Source organism: Chelon labrosus (genome assembly GCF_963514085.1).
Source record: "Chelon labrosus genome assembly, chromosome: 19".
Classification (NCBI taxonomy): domain Eukaryota; kingdom Metazoa; phylum Chordata; class Actinopteri; order Mugiliformes; family Mugilidae; genus Chelon; species Chelon labrosus.
This window is the reverse complement of record NC_140352.1, coordinates 10,056,658-10,073,608: the sequence shown is the minus strand read 5'-3', so window position 1 is coordinate 10,073,608 and position 16,951 is coordinate 10,056,658. Positions and strand designations below refer to the sequence as shown.

The following is a 16,951-nucleotide window of genomic DNA, read 5'->3' as shown; positions in this document are numbered from 1 at the left end:
CTCATTCGTCCTCTCCCTGCCCTTCCTGCTTTCATTGTGGAGTCGGGGGTTGATATTGAACTTCGGGCCTGGAGTTGAGCCTGTTCCGCGGCCGCAACCCCAGCCCCCTGATCACAGAGAGAGAGAAAGGACATAATGTGACCGCTGCTGACAATCCTCTGGACAGGAAGAGGCTAGGGTGGAAGCACTGAGCGGAGATAGCAAGAGAGAGAGAGAGAGAGAGAGAGGGAGAATATATAAGAGGGAATGTATGAGTGCACGGAGATGGGTGGGGGTGCACATGGGTGTGTACCCTCGCCTCTGTTTTTCCTGTTTTCAGTCTTTTTTCGTGCTGTTTTCTAATTCCCCTTCCCAGAGTCTTCTATGAAACGCTCTTTCGAGCATCTGGTAATGTATTCTGCAGTCAGCTCTCCACCACTGCCAACTCTGGGGCCCAACGGCTCCCAGAGCTTACAATCAGGAGTGTAAGTGCAGAAAGTGTGAGAGAGGGGGGGGGAAAAGACAGGTTGATCTACGTCGCTGTGTGTGCGCAGCGTTCCCCCCCCCCATAATGAACGGCACCAGATTTTCCTCTGCTTTGTAAATATTTGATGGCCGAGCGGCGGAATGATTTTAGCTGAATAACAGCCGAGTCCTATAAGCTGCAGGGAAACGGCTCAAAAGTTGTATTTCAAACCCCTCTCTCTCTCTCTCTCTCTCTCTCTTTCTTTTCCCTCTGTCTCTCGCTCTCTTGTCCTCTTCCCATGTAAATAAGGCCAACTCCCCCTAACTCCACACACCCCTCTGAGGCAGTTTAAAGACCCAACACTGTCTCCTTGTCTCCTTGACGACCAGCATACACTGGGGTCCTGTCGTGGCCTCTCTGTCTTTTGTGTTTGGGAGCTCAGAGAGACAGAAAGAAAGAAAGAGAGAAAGAAAGGAAGAAAGAAAAAGAGAGAGAGGAGGAGGAGGAGGAGGAGGTGGAGGAGGAGGAGGAGAGGAAGGAGAAGATGAAAACAAGAGTTGCTGAAAAAGACAACAAAGATGACATCACAGCTATTTTATCCCACGGCTGAAAATTTCGTTTGTGGCCCAGATGATGATGATGGTGATGATGATGATGATGATGATTAATACTATTAGCCGGAGGCACAAAATGGGCTCAGTCTGAGAGACTGGATAGAGAGAGAGAGACGGAGAGAGAGAGAGAGAGAGAGAGAGAGAGAGAGAGAGAGAGAGAGAGAGAGAGAGAGGCCCAGGGCTGAATGGGGCATTGTGGGAAAGACAGTGGGCACACTGGGCAGTAACACAGAGAACACTAACTCACAGATCATGCCAGAGAGTCTGAAAACACCCACACTGGGCGACAATGGCAAACTTCATCGCTCCACTTGGCCCCTTCTGAATACACACATACAATGGTAGAATCCAAATAAGATGCTCTGTTATTCGGGAAATTCAACACACTAAATTCCTTCAGTGCCTCTGTCCCTTTGACCGGCAGCAGATGGCCCTGGGCTGAGGACGCGATAAATGTGTGTGTGTGTGCGTGGCCCTGTCTTGTCGTCGCTGTTGCATCACGAGTAGTCGCCCAGCAGGCTTTATAGGTGTGCGCACGGAGGCCTGACAGGTGTCACATGGGGATGGTTCAACCCAGCGTCAACCTCTGCGCTTCGGCTAAGTGCAGACCGCATCATGCAAATTTAACTTGTAACTGTCGTGCCTGGGAACTAATTTAACTAAACCGGTTAATTAAATCAGGCCTAATTAGAAGGAGGTCTGAGGAGGACCAGAACTAACAGGTTTGACCCTCCACTGCTAAACGTGGGCCTAACGCCAGCTCCCTGCTGCCACCATGTGTCGCATGTGAGGAGCTCCACATCTTGTTTAAGAGAGATCTACAATGAACTGCGTCAGGTGAGCAGCAAAAGAGCAGAGATTTGTTTATTTATTTATACATAACTATAGTATGATTACATGTATTGGTGCAATAATTATGCCAAATTAAATTTAAGCCTGACACATTTAAAACTAAGAAATTCCAGATATCTCTTAAATATATTTTGGTTTTAAAAGCCGCTGCTCATTCAGGTTTGTAACACTCACTGCACACGGATCTCTGAAAGTTAACTCAAGTCTTCTTTATGCTTTTGTTTAGTCTTTCGTTTGCTATATTCATATATTTTTTAAATGATATATAGATTTTTTTATACTTATGTTCCTCTATATGGAGATAGGGGATGTATTTGTACCTCCTTCTGCTGTTTGTAAATTGTTCAATAAATCAGAATCAGAATACTTTATTAATCCTTGGAGGAAATTGTTTTGTTGCTGTTGCTCCCGTGAAGTGACAGTTGCCGGGTGAATACAAGTCAAATTAATTAATTAAAAAATAAAAAATAAAAAGACAGAGTCAAATACAAATAGAATAAAAAGTAATATAAAATATATATAAAAAATAAAAATAAATAAATAAAATTAATTAAATGAATAAATAAAAATAAAGCCGTTAAAAAATGGAGGTGATTTAACAAGAAATCAAAATATATGGTGTATGGGTTATACTTTAAAATCAGTAAAAGTATCTGAATAAATAATATTTGGAGGTATATCAGTGTTTCATCTCACATTTATGTTTCACTAAGAGAGCAACCAAGTAACATTTTTTACTTGTAATTTAAAATCTATTACGTTTTAAAATACAAAGTAAAAACGCATTATTTTTATATGTCATGTAAAATGTTTTACCAATAAGATGAAATGATTAATAATCTATATTTGTTGAAATTGATTGATTAGTCTCCTGTTTGCCTGAAATCAGTTTTGTAACGCGCTGCCTCCTTCTTAAATCAACAGATCCCAGATCAGTGCAGCTGTCGCAAAATCGTGAGTGTCTCTAGCGACATTAAACGTTTTTTTTCTGATATGCTTATCACTTATAAATACGATGCAGTTTAAATATAAGCAGATTAAAATTAGTTTATAGTAGTATTGTCGGTATTTATCACACTTTAAGGTGTGTGTTGTTGATGTAACAGCACTTCAGCACCGGGCGTCGCTTTACGGCAGAGCGTGTTGCTGGAGGTCAGGGGCATGAGTAAAAGGCAAGCTCATTAATCTGCCAGGAAAAGACGTGTAGATTATTTTGAAAATCCGTCAATTCTGCAAAGCACACCCTGTCTGGACATCGTCTGTTGGTGACGGTGAATGCACCTGCTCGTCGTCGAATAGTTTCATTTGTTTCGTTGAGTATTTCGACATAGCTAGCGGTTGCTAACGTTAGCTGCGTCGGTTCGGCTAACAGGCTAGCGGCTACCTTCCAGGCTCCAGTTTGACACTTCGGGTCTCATACAGACATGGACAGCAACTCGCAAGGATCGGGGGGACACAAAGGAGGTCTCGGGGGTCTTTTTGGAGGCGGTGCTCCTGAATACTCTAACACGGAGCTCGCCGGTGTCCCATGTAAGTGTCAAAATCTCTCTGTAATGCTAGTAGCTGCTGTCACATTGCTCCAGTTAGCTTAAATGCTACTGGTAACTGCTTCTGTGTTGGGTTTTTATTGACCTTTAAATGAACTGTGTGTTTATAATTCAACAATTGTCTAAAAAAAAAAAAATAAAGTATTTAATTATTATGTTGTAATCTAATTCTAGTGACTGGAATGAGCCCTTTGTCCCCTTACCTCAATGTCGACCCTCGTTACCTGGTTCAGGTAAAGTAAAGTACAGTTTTAGCCTTTTTAATTTCCTGTAAATGTGTTTGTGTGCGTACATTTCAGGCTCTAACCGATTTAAAATGTTGTGTTTCAGGACACGGATGAGTTCATTTTACCCACAGGGGCCAATAAAACAAGAGGAAGGTTTGAACTGGCTTTCTTCACCATCGGAGGATCCTGTATGACAGGTGAGAAACCGTTTACACCCTGATCCTTATTCGTGGCACACGGCTTCCTTCAGCTTTACTTAGGACATTATGTACTTCTGCAGAAGTACATAATGATCAGAAGTATGTGATCAAGGTTCCTTAAATTAAATTTAGATTCACAACTAGAAGTCATTTTTAGTTTGGTGTGGTTTGGTTTGCTGTGTGCTCACCAGTAAAACAAATAAACACAAGTCAGTAGAGGAGAAAATGTAAATCATGAACACATCAACTCATCAGAGCAAATTCTGCATGATCAGAACAAATGTTTTTCGCAGCTGAGTGTAGAAGAGCCTTGAAATTACCTGAAGTTGCTCTCCAACCTCACTAACGTCCTTGCAGCCAGGTTCCAGTGTCTTGCTTGACCTGTTCCAACAGTCAGCGTGTTTTCCTCACTCAATTGTTCTGCGTCCTTGTCTCCACTGCAGGAGCTGCACTCGGAGCTGTAAACGGCCTCAGGATGGGCCTGAAGGAGACCAGAGACATGGCATGGTCCAAACCACGTAACGTACAGTGAGTAGGGAGGGACGGCTTGCCAAGGAGTTTTGCTGCTGATCTCACACTCACGTTTTGTATTATAAACTTATGCTTTTTCTTCTCAGGATTCTCAACATGGTGACGAGGCAAGGTGCTTCATGGGCCAACTCTCTGGGCTCTGTTGGTAAGACTATAATGACTATCTTAAATGTAGAAATAACAGTCTCTAATGGAGTGATTTGTTTTATGGATTCTGTTTTGATGTTGGCCATGACTCCGACAAGAGCCGCCTCTAAAACATCTTTGAATTGTCATTGCAGCTTTGTTGTATAGTGCTTTTGGTGTGGTGATAGAGAAGGCCAGAGGAGCAGAGGACGACATCAACACAGTGGCTGCTGGGACGTTAACGGGGATGCTCTTTAAATCTGGCAGTAAGTGTCTTTTATTTTCTCACATTAACGTACTCTGTGCCTCCGTGTGTTAGTCTCTACCGGTTAGTAGCAGACGTGGTTTGATGGGGCACAATGAAGCTGAAACTAGGAAATGTTTGGCATTTTTGCTCAACAGTTATTAATGCAGCACTAATTTCACAAACTCTGTTTTATTTAACTTTTAGTGTGAACATGCTCTATTGGCATGTTGTGACAATGCAGTACTTAGATGTTGTTAGTAGTATTTTGGCTAAACTGAGTTAATGACTGTTTACTGTAATGATAATGATGTCTGTGCTGCAGCTTTATTCTTTACTCTTCTTGTTTTCTCAGGTGGATTGAAGGGCGTAGGTCGCGGCGGTCTGGTCGGTTTAGCTTTGTCTAGTGCCTACGCTCTCTACAACAACTGGGACCATCTCGTCGGCTCCTCCTCCTCCTCCTCCTCCTCCAGGCTGTACTGAACTCTCCCACCACAGCTGCTTCAACATTAGGGCCAAATATCTCGAGGACACAGCCTTTAACCACAGCGCTAAGAGGAATTAGACTCTGGTCAAATGCTGTGTGCTTTGAAGGGAAGTGTGAGTTGGCCCCAGTTCACTGGTTTCCCCACTATAGCCGCTTTCCAGGAGCGTTCTGGGAAGTAAAAGACGTGTCTGAAAAATACGTTAACGTGCAGATTATTCCACTGGAAAACCAGACCGTCCTATCACATCACATTTTTTATTTTTTTTGTCATCCTCTGAGGGATTCATGTCACTGATCTGGTCAATAATGAGAACGCCCTGTGAGGATGTAATGTAGAGCATTTGTTATATAGTTGTTATTGGGAGACTTGTTTGTTTCCTTTGATGCTAGATTTGAAATGAGGGAACCCATGACGTTTGGGTCGAATGAGACAATTTGCAAGATGACCCTGTGACATCTGGTGCAGGGTTCACGGGATGCACAGCAGTGGATTCATAATCTGATTTTTGGACTGAAGGATTCTTCTGTAATAGAAGACGTGCAAACACAAGCAAAGCCTTTTACTCTTGTATTTATTGAAACGCGTCTGCGGTGGGTTCTGTTTTACTGTCTGTAAAGCTGTACTGTCTCCATCAAACCCAGTGTATTATAAACAAAAATAATAAAAAAAAACATGCAAAATATTCATAAAATTTTTGCTTTTAAGCTATTTTATTGCACAAATAATATGCATGTAAAAGGCTGTGGTCAGAGTTTACTATCCACCAGAGTAGTGCATAGTGTATACTGCAACAGAAAACAGTTGCACATTCAGAGCATGTATTTACATGGCGAGGTGGTTGCTATATAAATGGTGGACATGGATGAATTGAAATCTGTGAGACCAGGACGTCGTCTGCAGACATTTAACTGAGCGGAGCTGATGTTTGCCGTCGGCTCCGAGTCGGGAGTTTCCCGCTCAGTGCAGGAAGAAGTCCCTGATGCGCGTCGCCTCGATCCAGGGGATGTAGGCGGCGGTGCGGGTGAAGACGCTGGGTTTGTTCTCCACGGTGCAGCCGATGGGCCCGAAGCTCACCACGCCGTGCACCTCCCAGCGGTCCCGGCCCAGCTGGCACAGCAGAGGGCCGCCGGAGTCGCCCTAGAGGAGGAAGGAGGAGGAGGAGGCGGACAAAGAGTGAAGAGGTGGGAAATTTACCTGACGGACGTTTATTCTGACGCCACAAATCATCGTCCTACCTGGCACGCTGCGGGCGGATCCTCTGTGTCCCTGAACCCGGCGCAGATCATGGAGTCTCGGACTCGGTCACCCCAGAACTTCTTCTGGCGGCAGGTCTTGAAGTCGATGATGGGCAGACGGGCTTGGTTCAGGGCTTCTGCCAGAGACACGTTCTCCTTCCCGCCTGAAACGTGTTAGAGACCACATCAGCCATTTGCACTGCATTACTGTTTGGAGTTTTAAAGGCATTCATCTTCCCCAGAGGGTGAATCCTGCTGTGGTTCAGTGACCATTGCAAAACCATACATGTTTAAGCAGAAGATTTTCAAAGTAGAACATTTTTATGATGTAAAATCCAAAAAGTATATGGTCTTGTTTACATTTCACTATAAAATGAGGTATTAAGTTGCCTTTAAGTTTGAAATTGAGGCTTTACTCGGCTTCCCTAATTCTTTAAAACCTTAAAATTCAAACCCCTATCTCTATATTCGTCCTGAGTTGCTAAAATTACATTTCTTCAGTAGTTGGTTTTACTTTCCCCTTCATCTCTCTCCACTCACCCCGGGTGTCCCCCCAGCCCGTGACCCAGCAGTAGTGCCCCGGTTTGAGGTTGGTCTGCTTGCGCGGCAGGCAGGCGTAGCGGATGAAGTTGGAAGGGATGATGTCCGTGCCGGCCTTCACCAGGGCGATGTCGTAGTCTAGCTCGCTGTGAGTGGGGTAACGGAAGTTCTCGTGCCGGTAGATCCTTTTGACCGGGAAGATCCTCTCGGCCATCTCGGAGCGCTTCAGTTGGTGCTTCCCCAGGACGATCCTCCAGCTCCCGGCGTCCTCGGCTTTACCCCTGGGAGAAGGAAAAGCAGAATCTCGTCTTGTGTTGTGTTTAATTTTGGGTAAAGTTACAACTAAAATGCTTTTCTTACTTCTGGAAGCAGTGAGCTGCAGTAAGGATCCAGTTCTTGTGGATGAGAGTTCCTCCACAGACATGAATATAGTGTTTACTTCCTCTAGGCCGAACCTGAGAGAGACGACCAGACAACTGAGTCAGCTTATATTACAATATAGATATTATTTGCATGATCTATGTAAGAAAAAGAAGAGTGAAGACACCTAGAAGTGTGCTTTGTAGGTATTTTAGAGTGACCTGTCTGCTCAGTACAACCTCTAATCTGAACTGCAGGCTGCTGAAAGTACATACAATACATCCACTTCTGCACTAGATTCATAATAGTACAGTAGAGTAACAAAAACTAGAGTTTAAGACATTTATTACTAAATCCTAGTGACTGTGTCCAACAAAAACTAAAGATTAAAGCTCAGCCTGTGAATCAGCCAAGCCAGCACATTGGCAGCAGACATGCTGATATCAGTATGCTGCTAATGATCATAAGAAAAAAAAATATGTATTTTATTTATATAGCAGCTTTTACAAACACACATATTCCCCGTTGAGCGCTTGGCAACAGTAAGGAGGAGAAAAAAAATCCGCTTTAAACGGGAAGAAACCTCCCGGCAGCACCAGACTCAGGGTGGGCGGCCATCTGCCTTGGCCGGCTGTGGTGAGAATTAAAAACATAGCTGCATCTGCTGATCAAGTGAATCTGTTTGTTGACTTTGAGAAGTTTCCTTTTTTCTCTCTCTGTCTCTGTCTCTCTTTCTGTCCTGCCCAGTGGAAAGACAAATAACTTTGGAAAATTTACCCTTAAAAAAAGAGGTTAGAAATTAATGTGACGCAGTTCGGAGAAAGAAAACTACCCACATACGTGTGTACATCCTTTAGCAACCGAACTTTTTACAGTGTACAGTGAACAGCAAAATAAATAAATAAATAAATAAATAAATAATTTTTTAAGGAAGTGAGTAGCTGGTCTCTAATTTTGAAAAAAATGAAAATTAACTGATTTTCTCAGTTTTAGATTAGTTGAAATTTAATATATTTGATAGTTTTGACCATTTTTAACCATAAAATATGTACAGTATCATATATGATTTATACACTAAACCAGAGGTCGCGTTAACCGAATATAACTCACAACCCAGACCACTTGGTGGCGAGTGAGCATATTAACTGGCTCTTGTCTCTCTTAATTAGTAGTGTAAGCGTTGGTTAAGAGTCGATTAAGAGTCGGTTAAGTTTCGTTTATCTGCCGGTCGACTGAGTGGCTGATGACTCGGTTAAGCGGGGATCCACGAGCAGCGGTTATAAGTCGGTTAAGTCTCGTTTCTCTGCGTATTGTGCTTAAGTGAGTGAGTGCCTTAGTTTGCTAGTGGTCAAGTCGGGTAGTACGTTTTGTTTCTCTGGCGAGTGAGACGTAAGATGTTTGAGTGGTGCCGTTTATTGATTATATATCAATCAAACGTGGTAGGACTCAACTGAACCGGTTAAATAGACTCTAGATTCATGATTCTTGAGTCGTCTTTGATGGCTGGTCATATGAACTGAATCTTTCTTTTTCCACGGCTACTCAATATTAATTAAAAATAAATGAAAATTAAATGCTATTGAATATGTCATTATCATTTTTTCAAAAAAAAAAATAAAGTGACGGGTAAAAATAGATTATGACGGGATTTTTATGACCCTGTCAGTCAAAATGACAGACAACGAAAAAGTCTAGCGCAACCTCTGCATTAAACTATGAAATATGCAATTAATAGATAAAATATTAATAATAAGTTTCACCACTAGCAGATTATTTCTTGATTTCTTGATTCAAATGCTCCCTTTTCTTTAAAAACTGAACCTTGTTATTATGTTTTACCTGCAGAGAGACCTGCCAGGGCCAGGAGTGAGGTCTGGCCTCGTTCCCAGACACAATCCTCTCAGCCATGTTGGGCTTGAAGTGGGCCATGCCACAATCCTTCGGCCAGTCTAGGAGGAGAGAAGCACCATCTCGTCAACACAGCACATCTAAAAACAAAAAAAGCTCATTGCAGGTATGTTTGGAAGTGTGTGTATTTGCTCTAACCCAGGTGGAGGACTTTATGCTGTGGCTGTCGTCCAGGTGTCAGTGTGTATGCAGCTGCAGGCACGGACGCCTTGCTCAACAGCAGCGGCAGCAACAGAGACAGGAGTCGGAGCAGAGGGGGTCCCGGCGCGGCCATCGTCTTCTACAGAATCACCGGCCGGCGCATGTCCCGCGCTTTTTATACAAGGCGGCAAGCACAAGCAGACGTACATACACAGGTGCACACACACACACACAACACACAACGGCAGCACACCTCCAGGGACAATGAGCCGTGTCACAACAAAGGCCCGAACGCTGGATCGTTCTCCAGTAGCTTTGAGTTTCCACTGCAGCTGAGAAAAAGGGGCATTCTGGGGAGTCCTATCAGCACTTTCACATACACATAGTATGCTCACAGCACACCGACGTGCACACGGACACAAAGGCGGCACGGTACTGTACACAAACAAACATCACATCATGCCACATGACGCATGGCAGTGACATAGAGACCTCCGAATGACCTTTATCTCTGGTATCCCACATTTGTGTACTCACCCCGTATGTAAACATGACTCAGGAGAATGTATATGAAGATGAAGTAACGCCAGTCAAACCTGAGAGTAAAACCAGACTGGTAGGATGTTAGCCCAGGCTGGTATATCAGTATCAGCTTAGAGTTTGCCACTGTTTGTTTCTTTTATCCTAATTCATTGATTTATTGCTGATCCAGATGGAAATATCTAAACATTCAAATTCATTCATTCATTTTCTGTCACCGCTTGTCCTCTGGTGGGTTGCGGGGGTCTGCTGGAGCCTATCCCAGCTGTCATTGGGTGAGAGGGTACACCCCGATAGGTCGCCAGTCCATCGCAGGGCTAACACAGAGAGACAGACAACCATTCATACTCACAGTTACACCTATGGCCAATTTAGAATCACCAATGAACTTAACAAGCATGTCTTTGGACAGTGGGAGGAAGCAGGAGAACCTGGAGAGAACCCACGCAGACACAGAGAGAACATGCAAACTCCAAACAGAAAGGCCCCAGAACCTTCAAACCCACAACTTTCTTGCTGTGAGGCATCAGTGCTCACCACCATGCCACTGTGCCGCCCTAAATTGGCACAAATTGTCTATGGATATTCGTTGTCCCCAGTGGATGAATCCTAATGATTTCTGAGTTTCTGTCTGTGCCACCATGATCCTTACGGTTGCTCTTCTAAGTTAAATGTCTTGACAACTATCTGATGGACTGCCAGGAAGTTTCACGTTCATAAATCCTGTTCCCCATGGGATGAACCTCAATAAGTTCAGCCATACCTTAGTCTCTAGTGCTCATTAGCGAATTTGCTAGTATGCCAACATGTTAAACTAAGATGGATTAACATTGCGGCTTCTGTATTAGCGTGTTAGCGTGATCACAATAGGATTTATAGCACCACTGCGCCTGAGTACGGCCGCACAGAGCACTGGTGCTTGTCATGCTCCCAATGATTGGAAAAGCAAATCAAAAGGTCCCTTCTACACACATCTGTTAAAAATATGACAACAATAACTGCAGTGGAAGCCACTAGTGAGTTGTGCTTTTTAGCTGCGGTGAATGAGAGAGAATGTGCCCGCTCATCTGAATGACAGCGCCTGAATGGTCAAGCTGTGGTTCACCAAGTTTGTGTGTGTGTTTGTTTCTGTCGTGAATGAGTTGCGTTAGTGTCAGCTGTAAAGCGCGTAGGAGAAGATGCCACGGCCATTTTTTACTCCTTACAGTATGGAAAGACAATTACACGTTTCAGCAAATGTCAGGCCTTCTCTGCGTGTGGTTTTCTTAATGAAGAGCTCCAATATTTTAATTTTTGTCTGGAAATTTTAACAGAAATACAAGGATGTGATATAAACCGTTTAAAAAGTCTTGCAGCTGTAGTTTTAATGCAAAAGTACTCAAGTATCATGAGCAAAAAGTACCTCCTAAAAGCACCTAAAGCAAATGATTATACTGATTATGCAGAAGTAAAGGTAAATAAAGTCTAATTTCAACGACTTTGTTGATTTTAATCTGTAACAACCTCACTTTTTAACGATCGTTTGCCAATTCCAAAGTACTACCGCTGTCAAGTATGCTCTGTACATTCATATTCTTTCCTTTGTTTTTTTCATGTTCAGTAACCGAAACCAAAACTATGAGCAGACAAAAAGGCTTTATTGAACATCTACTTTATGTTAACAGCTGTATTACTTTCATGGAGTTGTCTTACTAATTCACCCGTGACTTTAAATCCATCTACCTTAAATAAACAGTGAATCTAATCAAAAACATTTTCTAACATTCATTCATCTCCTGTAACCGCTTGTCCTCTGGAGGGTCGCAGGGGTGGTGGAGCCTATCCCAGCTGTCATTGGGCCAGAGGCTGGGTACACCCTGGACAGGTCTCCAGTCTATCACAGGGCTAACACAGAGAGACAGACAACCATTCACACCTACGGCCAATTTAGAATCACCAATGAACCTAACCAGCATGTCTTTGGACAGTGGGAGGAAGCAGGAGAACCCACGTAGACACAGGGAGAACATGCAAACTCCACACAGAAAGGCCCTTGGATTCGAACCTGGAACCTTCTTGCAGTCATATCCTAACATTCATCTCCAAAATTGTACAAAAAGACAGAAGACGTGGCGACAGAGAGTCAATCAAACTCAATAAAATCATTCATGATTAGTGTGCAAACTGAGGGTTTAATCATCAGCGGTGGTGGTTAACTAGTCTCAAGTATCAGTCATCAACCTTTCTGGAGCTTCCACACCATCCGGGTCTCCTCAGAGACCGGATCACGCCCTTCTTTCGGTTGTATCCACTCTCACGTGAGGGTGATTTAGGATTGCCCTCCTCTCCGTAGACTTCCTCCTCTTTTTTGCCCTCTGCTTTGCTTCTTCTACGAGGAGCTTCAATTTTTTCCGCCTTTTTGCCTCCTCCATCCTGCTCCCCTCCCCTCTCTCCATCTGCTTCCGGTGTCCCCTCACTCTTACCCTCTACCGAACCCGTCGATGCAGTATTCGGCACAGATGGACTCATTTCGGCGGCAATGGCCGTCACCACCTTGGATATGAGAGGAGGCTTCGGTGCCCTCTTCTTCTTGGAGGAATGTCTCAGTGCTTTAGGGCTGTTCTGGAGCGCCAGGTGTTTTCGTATGGCTGTGCTCAGCATCTTGGGGTCCACGGGCACTCCGTGAATGTCCCACGTCATCCCATTCTCGTCCCACTGCACCTGCTTCATGCTGCTTCTCCTCCCCCCCAGCTCATCCCTTTCTTCCGCCTGGATCTTCAGACATGACCTCCTTCTGTCCAGATCGTGCGAGGAAGCAGAGATGATGTCCTGAGCCGGGTCATCTCCTCGTTTGTCCTCCTCCTCCCCGCTGCTCGCAGGGAACATGCTGGAAGACGGCGAGACCAGATTGGAGTGAGACCCAACCGGGGACCTCAGGTTCAGTCTGGATCCGGGCGGCGAGCCCAAGATAGAGTGGGACCCTGTGTTGGAGGTGGACAGGTGCCTTTTGAGGTTCCACCAGGAGCCAACAGGAGTCATCGTCTGCACAGCTGCTTCTACCATTTCCCGCTGTGACACCATTGTAGCTTCCTCCACCTTTGGAGCCTTTGCGAAGCCCTCCCTGGTGTTTATGTTGCACCTGCAGCAGTTACCCAACCCTGAATCGCTTAAAGAAGAAACAAGTGGCGATCTCCAACTTCGGCTTACTGGACCACTTTGCTGTGGCAGCTCCAGATTGCACACTGAGGGTCCTCCTCTGGATTCTTGTCCTTCTCCTGTGGAAGCTGGTGTCAATTGGCTAACCGTTTGCTCCGGACTTTTCACAACTTCATCCTCCAATACCTGCACGTCTCCAGGGCTGGGTGACCTTTCTATCAAGTCATCGACATGGCATCCAGGACTTGAAGACATATCTGCTTCTGCTAAGTTAACAGAGGATGGGACTGGCGAAGGGAACTGGAATATAAGCCTACTATTTTCTAAATAGCATTCTTTCTCTGTGCTAGTGAGCTGGAGGTCAGGAGAGTTGGACCCAGATGGTGGCAAGGTCGAAGTCTGCAGGGGTGAGGGTGTAGGTGATGAATCACGCAAGTCCTCCGGCTGATGTACGCTCAGTGTTGAAGAAGCAGTAGGTAAGACATCAGCAGGCGGTGTAGTTGGTGTTTGGAGAGGGGAGATGAATGGGGAGGGTGTGGCCGGTGGAGAGGTTAGTTTGGACATTGGAGAGTCAAGTGCAACATTACAAGAGGCTTCTTGGGATAGACTGCTAGGGTGTGAGGATGCTCCCCTGCAAATTACTGTGTCCGGAGTACTGCTGCGGCTGTGGACGCTACCGCTACACCCGCTCCAGCGCTGCATGTTGGAAATCCAGCGCTCGGTGAGTGCGGGAGGGCTGTGCACGTCCACACTCTGGGCCGAGAGCGACAGGTGGTTGGTGGGATTGATGTGCTGCCACTTTTGAGGGCGCAGCTGCTGGAGCGTCCCTGAGTTCTGCTTAGAGTGGGTGTTTGTGCTGGAGCTGCGCCTCAAGTACAGCGCCGTCCAGGCTGGGTCCCGCTTGTGCAGCGGGCCCGCCGCCATGGTCACGTCCACGGAGCTCTTGGAGATGGAGAAGATGGGATTGCGATCCACCTCATCCTCCGCAATCCCGGTTTCGCTGGAGTAAGAGATCGACTGACTGACTGAACAGCGGACCGACTGGTAGCTCTCAGATGCGGGGCGCCCGGACCTCGCCATGGCAACAGCAGCAACCTGCAATGAAAGGCACATCTTTTAGCATTGAATTATCCATGAAACTGCAAGTAGGGGTTTTCTTGGCCACTTGGGGGCAGCAGAAACACGATCTGAACTTTAATTTTGGCCCATGTCTGTCTGGCAGATATTATTATTCACTCTCGTTCCGCGCTGTTTGTAGTTTCTATCACAAATTCAGCTGATAGTTGTCTGTAGGTTCATCATCTTTCACATTGACGTCTAATACAATACGATATAGCTGCCACTTTACACATTGGGGGAAATACGCTCTTCTTCTGTGGCGCACAGACAACACACTCCCACACATTCAGAGGCACTTCCAGATTAGCTAAATGGGATTACACAATCCAGATTATTTGATTGTTGAGACAATAGGTAGCTTAACTGACACAGATTTAACAGGGCGTTTGGCCCTCGGCCGTCAGAAGACAAAGGAGCCTAACATGTCAGAGAAAGACAGAAAGCTCAGACAGATGGTGAGGATTAAATGAAAGTACAATTTACCATCTTCAAATTAAATCAGGTCACGAGCCGTTTCGAAATTTGTTCTCGTGTGTACTTAATCTTTTTAAAAGCAGAGTCTGACTTAGAAGCACACAGACATGAATGAATTAATCTGTATTTACATTAAAACTAATTGACAGACTTGTTTAATCCTCCTCTGTCCCAAACTGACCCAGAAGTGCTTCAACCATTAGTAACCTGCGGACGCCCAAACTACCATAATGTGAGTTTACACATATATGATGTCTGATAAAGCAGAAAACAATCTCTTACCTTTCCTTTAGGTTCGCAGCTCGTTCAGTCCTCCTGCTGCTACAACTCAGATTGCCCTAAATTGTGTCTCTCCTCCCCCCCTCCTCATTCCTTCCCCCTGTTCCTCCCTCACTTCTTAATAAGATCACCTTTGCTTGTTTCCAGCCACGCCAACGACCTCACACTGTGTTTATCTGTTGTCACTTTTTTTTTCTTTTTTTTAATCTGGATCTTCTCTCTTCCGTCTCGCCTAAAGTCCTCATGTGAAATTGGCATCGGCCTGAACGTTGTCCTTTGTCCGTTCTGTGATAAGTTCATGTGCGTGTGTGCCAAAGAGAGAGAGAGAGAAAGAGAGAGAGAGATGGCCATTGCTCTACCTTTAGCCCTGAGGATTAATGGTCATCTCATTAGCTGCCCTCCAATCTCTAAACAGTCTGTGAGTGTGTAAGTGGGCAGTGGGCAAAGTGAATTAGCTTATGAGCGTTTTGATAACGAGTTGAGATCAGGTCAGATGTGTAGACGCTCATGTGCAATAATTTATTCATGTGTTTGTTGATGTTGATTTAGAAGGAAAGACATGTTTAAAGACATGTGAGTGAGGCTGTGGACAAGAAGGGTCTGAGTAGACTCTGCTTCTACCAGTCTGTTGGGGGAGCAGCACCAGCAAAAAGGACATCAGTAGGCTCGACAAAAACCTGGACATGCGATCAGCAGAGATGGACAGTCCATCACATCCACTATGACGGATTATAAAGGAGCAGCGGAGCTCATTCTCCAACAGACTGATCCAGCTCCGCGTCTTTCATACAACTCACCTTTCTGCAACAGATAACTCCATGTTATTCATGTTAATGCACACTATTGCACCTAATTAATCCTTCCTATGTATTTAATAAATATTTACTTATGTCGTTATTTTTTGTGCATTTGTTCATATGCTAATTTTGTACATTTTTTGCTTATACTATGTTATTTTACTAGATTTTTACTTATATTTTATTTTTATTTTATTTCAATCTTATTTATCTTTCTTTTTACTTGTGGTTCTCAACAGTGTTTTCTATGTGCAACTGAGCTACTGTGACCAAGCGAGGATGATTAAAGTCTAAGTCTAAAGCAGTGGATGAATATAAAACAATTGTTTCGTGTTTCAGCCCGCATCAACGGGGCGAACCACGGTAGATTTGTTTGTGTCGTGATTCATAAAAGGACTAGGCTAATTATTGAAATATTAGTTGTTGTCTAATATTAATGGTGAGAAAAACGGGTTTTGCAGTGGCAGCGTGGAGGGGGGTGACTCCAGGACGCTGGAATTCACTGTTAAGCCTTCTTGAGGTGTCGTGGGCCTAACTTAACGAAACATCGGTGAAGGGAGGTGCCCACTTGAAAACCCTAATGACATGCTGCATACTGCTGTTGTTTAGGCCAGGTTCCTGATGTCTTCATGTTGCTTGGTAGCTATGGTTAGCTGCTGAGTGGGACATACAAGCCAGCAGCGTTAGGTTAGCTTATATTTCAAAAGGTTCGAATGATCCTCTGCTGCTCTGTGGGCCTACAAGCCAGCAGCATTTACTTAGTTCATTTAGATTGTAGGCTAAGCTAGCCAGCAGCATTTGGTTAGCTTATATTTCACAAGGTTTGAGTTAGCGTCTGCTGCTGAGCGGGCCATACAAGCCAGCAGCATTTACTTAGTTTATTTAGATTGTAGGTTAAGCGTCATATCACATGACTATAGGTTTGTTAGGGTTTCTCAGTTGGACAGGGCCTCTAAATGTGTTTTGCCTGGGATTTTGGGACAAGGGATTGTAACATCTAATCCTGTGTATTAATGAATGCAAGAGCCAAACCAGCTGCTCTTTGAAAATACGCACTGAGCTAAAGGTTAATGCTAACATGAGCACAGTGATTTGACGCAGAAAACCTGCAGAAAAAGCATCGTGTTACAACATGATGGAAGAGTAGCA

The 16,951-nt window shown here is 44.6% G+C and overlaps 2 protein-coding genes across 2 annotated transcripts; one reads left to right on the top strand and one right to left on the bottom strand.

Moving 5' to 3' along the window:
* Positions 1–2,982: 2,982 nt before the first annotated feature.
* On the top strand, positions 2,983–5,951 carry timm23a (translocase of inner mitochondrial membrane 23 homolog a (yeast)). Its single transcript, XM_084568193.1, has 7 exons — positions 2,983–3,441; positions 3,633–3,691; positions 3,789–3,882; positions 4,329–4,413; positions 4,503–4,561; positions 4,698–4,808; positions 5,142–5,951. Exons 1-7 carry the CDS (start codon positions 3,336–3,338, stop codon positions 5,267–5,269), a joined length of 642 nt encoding a protein of 213 aa, XP_084424319.1. The 5' UTR covers positions 2,983–3,335; the 3' UTR covers positions 5,270–5,951.
* A 229-nt stretch (positions 5,952–6,180) lies between these two features.
* Positions 6,181–9,668, bottom strand: LOC311504859 (elastase-1). Its single transcript, XM_084568192.1, has 6 exons — positions 9,456–9,668; positions 9,249–9,358; positions 7,410–7,504; positions 7,050–7,330; positions 6,510–6,673; positions 6,181–6,411 (listed from the first exon to the last, which is right to left on the bottom strand). Exons 1-6 carry the CDS (start codon positions 9,589–9,591, stop codon positions 6,232–6,234), a joined length of 966 nt encoding a protein of 321 aa, XP_084424318.1. The 5' UTR covers positions 9,592–9,668; the 3' UTR covers positions 6,181–6,231.
* Between the last annotated feature and the right edge of the window lie 7,283 nt (positions 9,669–16,951).

Coding starts and splice junctions, on each gene's coding strand:
- timm23a (XM_084568193.1), top strand. CDS start 3,336: ATGGACAGCAACTCGCAAGGATCGGGGGGACACAAAGGAGGTCTCGGG. Junction 4,414..4,502: donor TCCAAACCACGTAACGTACA/GTGAGTAGGGAG, acceptor TTTTCTTCTCAG/GATTCTCAACATGGTGACGA. Junction 4,809..5,141: donor GATGCTCTTTAAATCTGGCA/GTAAGTGTCTTT, acceptor TTGTTTTCTCAG/GTGGATTGAAGGGCGTAGGT.
- LOC311504859 (XM_084568192.1), bottom strand. CDS start 9,591: ATGGCCGCGCCGGGACCCCCTCTGCTCCGACTCCTGTCTCTGTTGCTG. Junction 7,505..9,248: donor CCTGGCAGGTCTCTCTGCAG/GTAAAACATAAT, acceptor CGTCTCTCTCAG/GTTCGGCCTAGAGGAAGTAA. Junction 6,412..6,509: donor ATCCGCCCGCAGCGTGCCAG/GTAGGACGATGA, acceptor TTCCTCCTCTAG/GGCGACTCCGGCGGCCCTCT.